The sequence below is a fragment of the Limanda limanda genome, chromosome 6 (assembly GCF_963576545.1).
Source record: "Limanda limanda chromosome 6, fLimLim1.1, whole genome shotgun sequence".
NCBI classification, from domain to species: Eukaryota; Metazoa; Chordata; class Actinopteri; order Pleuronectiformes; family Pleuronectidae; genus Limanda; species Limanda limanda.
In genome coordinates, this window is record NC_083641.1 from 25,803,330 (window position 1) to 25,812,297 (window position 8,968).

Consider the following 8,968-nt stretch of genomic DNA (forward strand, 5'->3'; position numbering starts at 1 on the left):
TTCATTAGTTTACGACCCAACCCTGGAGACCGGCCCTGCCCCCCCCCCACTCAGTCCGAGCACCAAGCAAGGTGACCCCCCCACCCCCCCCTGCCCCTGCTGTCGTAAATCACAGGCCACAGCAAACTGCTGCGAGAAGGAGGAGGAAAGGTCAACAGACTTTGTTGACATTCTCCCGGTCTTCTCCACGCTTGAGGGCTTTTTGTTTTTTTTTATGCAACAGCCACAACAAAAACATTTAGCAGGCAAGACTTTTATCGTATGTATCTGATTTTCATCGGGTCTACAACCACTGGATTAAGAAGAGAACAAATCTATGTTGATTATCAGATTTGTGATTTACGACAAGGAGGTGTTATTGTGGATTTGAGTTTGTTTGTTATTTATTTAGCAGGATAACGCAAAAAAAAGGATTTCCGTACCCGGGGAGGGAGCCTTTAACTTTTCCCAACTTTCTTTAAAACTGTGACATTTTTCAGTGTTTCCCAGAGAATAACACATGAATCCTTCAGAAGCTGAAATCTATGAAAATTAGTGTTTTCTTGGTAAATGAAGTTGAATTACCTCGGCCAAGGAGGCCATGTTTTCTGCTTAGTGGTTGGTTTGTTTTTATGCAAGATGATGCAAAAGCTACTAAGCAGATAATCACGAAACTTGGAGCAAGGATATCTTAGGAAAGAACTCATTAAATATTAGTCCCGTTCTGGATCAGCAGGCGGAGAAACAGCACATTTACGTTAATTTAACAGACAATAATTCACGGATCTTGAGGAAAAAACAAATCCGACATAGTTCGGGGAACTGATATTTATGAGTGTGTGCTTTCATAAGGGAACTGTTGAGCCTTGGCGGAGGTATAAACTCTCCTCTGTGCCATTCTAGTGGGCAAATCATTTCCTGGGTAAAAAGTTAATTTTTTACATCCCGTAAAAGAAAAATTGATTGGTGCTGGATCAACACAATATTACAGAATGTTTCAGAACAGGAGAAAACTCCTAGAAAGATCCTGTTAAAGGATTTAGTGACGTTTTGAGCACTTATAGTAATTCAGCGTTTCATGCTTATCACGATTCAAAGTGGAAAAACTGCAGCTGTCAGCACTGTTATTCTTGCACGTGGTCAATCACGACTTTAACACCAAACTCTCCGCCTGTCAGGAGCCTCACATTTCAGGTGTGAAGAAAAATGGCAACGCTCTCAAGAGAAGCTGCTTCCCTCTCTCTCTCTCACTCTGTCTGTCTCTGTCTCTCTCCCTCTCTCTCTCTGTCTCTCTCCCTCTTTCCGCCATCTTCAAGCTTCATGTCAGCCATTTGTCTATTTTGGGAAGGCTCACATGAGTCTCAACAGGCCTGTGGTCTGAATAAAGATCACTGTTTCACTGCTCGGACAAAAGGGAGGGCCGCAGTTTCTCTTGGCCTCTCCTCTAGTCATCTCCACATGGCTGCCATTTAACTACACTGACACAAAGGAGGCACCGTCGCCAGCGCCCACAGCTCCATTCATTCCAACAACGGAGCCGGGGTCTTAAAAAGGGGAGTGGGACACACCGGCGTCCGCGGAGCTGCTGTGACTCACGGAGGCCGATCATTCCACGACTGTATAATCCTGTAGTGACCCGTCGAACGGAGCAGGAGCGAGAGAGAGAGAGAGAGAGAGGGAGCATCTTTAAAGGAGAAAAACTTTCACCCGGAGTTGATATATCTCTCAGGACAACAGTGATCAACCGAGTGAAATGTGAGCCCCTGCTCTCTGCTCGCTGGTGATCAACTCTCCCAACCCCCACCCGTCCATCCACACACCCACACACCCACACACACACACACACACACACACTCACTCCTCCTGCAACATGTCTTGGTCAGGCAACTCCTGTTTATAAATAGGGGAGTGTCTTTTTTCCCAAAGCTCTGGCGAGGCTGCCTTTATTCCAGATCAGATATCTGCACTTTGAAGTTTGGCCGTATGGAAGATTTCTCCTTCACGTCTCCTGACTCCAGCACAGATGCTCTGAGCTGCAGAGACGCCAGCTGAAACTATTCTCTGCACAGTAACTCAGCTGTTTTTTTTCCAGTTCCAAAAGTTCACATCGGGTTTACTAGCGAGCAGAAAAGTCAGTTGCAGCCACAACATTATGAAATCTCTACTTAAATGAGATCACTTATCGTTTATGTTTTAAAAAAAGTACGAATTAAGTTGAGACTTTGAGTTAGTTGTTCTTTTTGTTAGAGAAAAGCTACAAACTTTTCGAAATTTTCAAACTCACTTTGTAAAGTGCCTTTAGAGAATGTTGATTCTGATTTGGCGCGATACAAATAAGACTGAATAATATGGTGCAAACCTTCATTGTGAACATATCTTAATTTGTGTTTTATTGTGCGTTTAACATTGATTTAAAGAGCAGTAAACATACTTTACTAAAATGCTCTCATTCTCTAAAGCTGCTTTTAAAGATGCAGAGTCAATTGAGCCCAACATTTTCCAGAGTTAATGTTTAGGAACGGCTTTTGGTAAAGCTTTGGTTTGAGTATAAAAACAATTTTGTTGGGTCTTATGAGGGAACCGTTTAGTTGTTGTCTGTTCCGCCAAGTTGTAAAAAGTATTTTTAAATTCCAACTTAGAGTTGTGTGACTTTGTATCAAATCTGTAATTGTAGATTTCTGTTTCACATTGTTAACCAATCAATCAATCAATGCAACTCTCCCTCTGCTTTCCTGTTTTGTTTTCAAAGTAAAAGCAGTGGAATTAACTCAACTCAAACTACCCTGTGGTTGTATAAGAACAACAACAACAACAAAAAGAAAAATCACACATTGTTCCAATTATAAAAACATAATGACGTCATTCCTCTGAAACCGAGCAATTGTTTGAACTACAAGAAAGTTATACAAGATTTCTCATTCCAAACCCTAACTTTAATTTAGTTTACAAAATGGATTCAGTGTCTGGACGGGCAGCAGATCAGTCGGTTTCTAAACAACTGTAGCGATCCTGGGAGAGTGTGTGAGGAAAGTGTTTTTTATCCTGCTTCTACCCCCCCGTCCTCTTGCAAGATTTTAGGAGAGCCTCCTCCAAACGGCCCAGATGTTCTCCAGATGTGAAACCTTCAAACATCTGGTGCCGAGAGCTCTCTCCCTTTTTTTTGTTGATCCGAGTGAATCTGAGGCTATCGTGTTTGTTCAGACTCGGTGTCAGGCCGTAATATTTCCTAGAGCCGACAACATCTCGTCTTGGGGGAGGAGCCGGAATGACGGCGTGCCGGCCGTGGGATCGTCTCTGACCACGAGCGGCCGCCCGCGTCAGAAACTTCGGGACGTTTCACAATGAACAGATTATATGAACATGAATCGCTGACGAGGACATCACTTTGATGAATTATTCAATCTGTCTTTTCACAGCGCTGCAGAGAATGGACGCATTAAAAGACCATTAAGTACATGCAGAAGAAAGAGAAGCCTCACAGCCCAACAAGTGGCTGATCAACTCTGTGACTTGCCCACAGGGCTCTGGCTTTTTTCTAGCTTCCGACTATTTACAAAGTTTGCGTCGGATCCTTGATGTGGATGAGACGTGCGCTGGGAGGAGATGAGTTCTGCAGGGCCGTCTGTCCTTGGCTGTCTGGGACACGGCTACAGTGGTCCATTGTCTCTCCTGAAACCTGAGACCGAAGTAAAGGAGCACTACATACAGCAGCAGCTCCTCCTAAGACGTCTCTTGTCTGCAGAGGAGACTCGAGTCAATAAACTACAACTCAACTATTGCAATTGTCCATTCGAAGGACACTGGCCACCATCGCACGCGCTGGCAGATTTGTTAATGATTCTCAGTATAATGCACAATGAAAAGAACTGTAGTGTCAGGATTCAATCTCAGGAACACTTCGCTGAACTTGCTATGGGTTAAAAGTTTAGCTTTTTTAACCTTAACGTACAGAAACTTTAGAATATAGGTATTATTTTACCGTAAAGATTATACGGTAATGAGCTTTTGTCGTAGGCTGCAGCTACATTACTACGTTTTAAAACCCACAATACGCCCAGTGTCCACTACTGCAGTTTTAAAGCTGCTAAACCAAAGTTTGGAAACATGGCGAGACACACAAAACAACCGCTTGCTGATTCGGTCTTTTCAGTCACAACACAACCTTCGCTGATTTGTCAGGCTCCTGTCACATGACCCTCTTCCGGAAAATAAAATAATTGGCATTGGCCTCGTGCACCAGTGTAGAACCTGACACGGATAATCGATTACAAGTGTTGTTGTCCCTGTTGTTTTCGCCAACAGCTGCTGCACAGTTCAATTCTGCATTTTTACAACCAAACAACTGTTTACATGTGAACAATTCTGCATCAAAAACTGATCTGGAAACCAAACGCTTGTGTGGAAAACAAAAACATGGTCGTGTGGGTGTCGCCTTGAAGACTGGACCACTTTGAAAACAACCATTTCACCGGGTGGACATGTTCCGGTGACTCTTCTCGACACCAGGTTTTAAGCAGAATTCTCACTCGCACGTGAAAACCAAGACCTGTGACTTCTGCTGTTTCTACAACGGCTTTAAGAGGCACAACCAAATCACAGACGCCAATTGTCTTAGTCCTGATAATGTCTGAAAAATCTAGAAATGAGTACATAAAGCATTAAGTACTCAAAAGGCACTTCTGGCAAGAACGAGTGTTATTATATGGGAAATATATTTAAGTGTGTATTTACAGACGTCAGTATTCATGATTATGTGATTATATATATTATATCACCTCAATATTAACAGCTATGCACCACTTCAGATTGTCCAAAACATTTCCTTGTTCTTTCATTCTCATATTCACACAGACGACATTGGTCTTCAAATATATAACAGACTATCTGCATTTAATTTGAAAATACAATATTATAAAGTTAGACGGGAAAGCAGCATTGAAGTCAGCAAGCGTTCTTTTTTATTCCCTTAAGAGATGTAGGTCTTGAGCTTCTGTTTGATGGCACCACAGCAGATTGGGCACTTGATGAGCAACTGACCAGGTGACCACATGGGATGAAGACGATAGGGGGCATCCGTTCATTCACAACACATTTAATACTTTTCTGAACAGTGTTGACATCTGACGCCGCCCACACTTACTTGAGGAAGTATCTCTGGCCCGAGCTGGTCTTCGCCATCTCCCAGCCGTGAGGAAGGGGCACGTCGTCCGGGATCTCGTAGGAGGACTGACGGAGGTGTCCCGGGGAGCCGGCCGGGGGCATGCCCACCAGGGACCCCCCCGAGACGGCGCCCAGCTGCAGGGAGGCCGGGGACGAGTGGGCGCGGACATGGTGGGGGGTGAGGGCCACGCCACTCCCAGCGTCAGTGCTGGCCTGTGACCGGGGTGGGAAGAGAAGAGAGGAATCATGAATGTAGTTTCATAAATGAGGTGGAGGAGATTTGTTTGTTTCTGTCTCTAGCATCATCAGAAGCTTGAAATGTCACAGAAATACACTGAACACAAAACTGTGAAATTATTATATTATGATATAACTATTATGTGATTTAACGTTAAAGACTACAACCACTTTTTAAATAAATGTGTTGTAAATCTTTTAAAAAATGAGAATAAACAAAAGAAATGCAATAGTGTGTAAAGGATGCAAATAACTGCAGAACAGAAGAGGATTATGGATTTTGGTGTTGTGTAGTACATAAATTACACATGTTTTTAAAAATCCCAGTGACTTTACATACGTGTTCACGCCACAAATGCATATGTTAGGGAGTTCCATTCATGTGCAGGCATGTATGAGTGTTGTTTAGGTCCAGGGGAGGGGAAGGGGGGGGAGGGAGGAGGAGGAGGGAGGGAGAGGGGGGGGATCAGAGGCCTGTGTGGGACAGACCAGAGGCGCAGACTCGCTGCACAACAACACATGCGCAAAGGCACCGATGATAGAAGAACTCCACTGGGACCACAGGCAACAGTTGTGGGGGGGGGAAGGGGGAAGGGAGGGGGGGGTAAATAGGACGAAATCAACCATCATTTGATTTATTCAATGCAAACCAGCAGGAAAAGTCCATAAACTTTCCAACGAGTTGTGAATCTGACCAAACACATTTAAAGTTAATTTCTCCTGTGAAGTTTGACTCTTTGACAAGTAACTTTAATTACAACAAATCCTCAAAGACCAACTTCAAGTGTCAAATAGTTACTTTTTAAATAATACTTTGGTTACTTCTCAACTTTTACTTTTTAACCTTTGGGACATGTTTTGTTTTTTTTCGGTAGTGTTGACAGAAAAGTAAGTTTTGGAAAATTCCCTCATTATATATACATGATGTGGAATGTGATCGAGAGGAGGGTTTAGTTGCAACTTCGAACTTTCTCCAGGAGGAACAACACACAAAGTGCAAAGTCGGATTAAGTAAAGTAAAGTCCTACATGTGTACAATCAACTCTGTTCATTTCTGGATATTTCTATAAAGTTCTATAAAAAATACTTTGCTCAATAAGTTCAGAGTAAACCCGATGGAACTCTCTGACTTCCTACATAGTGAATATCAAACATTTTTTACTGTATAGATTTGGATTAAAAAGTAAAAGTCCTACATGTGTACATACAGTATGAAGGCCTTGGGACGGGCCTGGGCTTTAACCGTGGTTTCTGGGAATAGGGTGAGGGTGGTGGGGGGGGATGGGGTGGGCTTACTTGTCTGGAATGGGACTTTGGTTCTGGAGGCTTGAAGAAGGAGTCGGGCAGCTTCCTCATGCGCATGGGCACGGACTGCGGGATGACGGTTCCCTTCGGGTTCATCACGGCGCTGAACAGCGTCTCCAGGTCGGTCTGCGAGTCTCCGCGGACATGGACGATCTGGTGTCCCGCAGGAGGGTTGTGCTGGCCCTGGTCCATGGTGACAAAAGTCCCAAAAAAACTACTCAAAAGTCCCGAAACTTCAAAAATCAAAAGTTTTGGGCCAATTCCCCCAAAACTTTTTTTTTGTTATTTTGTGTCCGATTGTTGTTTTTGGTTTCACTGGGATCAGTGTCGACGACTCTCAGCAACACAAGTGATCCGAAGACATTCTACAAGTGTCTCCCAGCCGAGGACTTGTGTGTGTCTGTCCCGCGGTGTGTTGTGTTAGCTGTCCAGGTCTGCAACACACAGCGAGTCCCTAGGGCTTCGTGCTGGCATAGTTCTAACAAAGCGCATATCTACAATTCCAACACTGGAATCGGATGTGTTGTCTCGTTTTTCTCCCCCAAAAAAACGACACACACACAAAATAATAAAAAAAAAAAAGCAGACCCACAAAAGACGGGAAAAAAACAACACAACAAACGCGCAAAGAGTCCCCACTGGTGTTGTGTTGTGTGTCCCCTTACGAGACGTGTGTCCGCGGGTTGATTCTCTAGAAGAAGAAGAAACGAGCAGCGACAAAATCTCAGCGGCTCACTTTCCAGAAAAAAAAAAAAGTTTCGCTCCAGTCGGGTCTAAACTTTGGGCAGGACATCAAACTTTATGACTCATGGGATGTCTGCTCCAGGGGCGGAGCTTGGCTTTAATTGGGACAAGAGTCTTTAAAGGTACAGTGAGTGTAAAACCCGAGGGGGCCCGCGGACACACACACATGTCCCCTGTCCACACCAAAACATGAACTTTAATTCAGTAAATAATCAAAAATTAGATTTTTAAAAAAAGGGGAAATTCATCCCAAGTTTTTCACTGGGATCACGTCTATTCCACAGGTTGTTGTGTGACTTGTGTTGTTGTTTATCTCAAACTAATCGATGGGGCAACTTCAACACTTCACTTAATTGCTGAATTGCTCGTCTTCCATATATTTATTCAACCAAACACATGACAGGGAACCCCCGCTGGGCCCTGGAGAGCCCACTCGGGAGAACAATGATTTATGGCTCATTTGCAACACAAAATGTGAGAAGCGCCTGAGTTTTAAACACACAACAAAACAAAACCCCCCAAAAATACAATACACAAGCAAGTTGTATAATTTATTCGGCTGCGTTATCATCGCCTCCGGAAATTGACAGAAGAAAAGTTTAGTGCTTACTTCAGCTTTTTCGTTTACAATTTGTTGATTTGTTTGAATTTGTTGGATTACACAAAAACTGCTTTACAGATTTACATCAAACTTTTGTGGAGTGAGAGGAATCCATTAAATTTGGGTTTGGATGCGTTAATCATTTTTTATTTTTTATGACAAATAAGTTATTTTTACTTTTATATCTCTACCAGAAAAACAACAGAATAATGTAGAGCTATTTGGGGCAATTCCAGTTTATATTTTTCTTTATTTGTTTTAAATGTTTACGTTAGAAAAAATAGGATTTTACTGAACGTGTAAAACTTTTAGAAATATGAAAAACAAGCTACGCAGAACATGGTTTATCTTTAGCTTATGATGCTGCAACATAAAATGTCACAACCCAGTAATTCAAACCCACACGTTCTCTCATAATAATGGGACTATTTTCTCTCCCACTCTCTCTCTCTCTCTTTCTCTCTCTCTCTTTTTTACAGTGCTCATGAAAAAGTAGATCCATGCAGTTCCCACAATTGTTATGCAAATGAGGCCCCTCTTCCATTGAGAAATCATTTTGTCAAGATCCAGTCTCTTTGGATACAGAGGCTCTGTTTCCAGCCTTTTTCCCATACATCTTCTGAATGAATGATTATGAAGCCCTATTAAATACCCACAGACACTGTAGAGCCCCGGTGAACAGATTAAAGAGCCACTCACACACACACACTCACACACACACACACAAACATATATTTTGCTGTTGTTTATTCACGTTGTGTATTTTACACATCATTTTTAGAATATCTTACAAGAGCGTGCAACAGGTTTGATTTCTATGCCATCACTATATTCAATTCTATTTATTACATAATAATATGTATGTATCTGTGTCCTACATGATTTAAAGATATTTCTATGTGTATTTTTTAAATATTTTTCATGATTCACAGTCTGATTTAT

At 42.5% G+C, this 8,968-nt stretch overlaps 1 protein-coding gene across 1 annotated transcript in view; it reads right to left on the bottom strand.

Moving 5' to 3' along the window:
* Nucleotides 1-7,426, bottom strand: part of yap1 (Yes1 associated transcriptional regulator) — a 30,669-nt gene extending 23,243 nt beyond the window's left edge. Inside the window, exons 1-2 of the mRNA XM_061073242.1 lie at nucleotides 6,673-7,426; nucleotides 5,120-5,352 (exon numbers count right to left, since the gene is read on the bottom strand). Of these exons, the coding sequence (XP_060929225.1) occupies nucleotides 5,120-5,352; nucleotides 6,673-6,873 (434 nt within the window). The 5' untranslated portion in view covers nucleotides 6,874-7,426. The remainder of the gene's footprint in view (nucleotides 1-5,119; nucleotides 5,353-6,672) is intronic.
* Nucleotides 7,427-8,968: the final 1,542 nt, after the last annotated feature.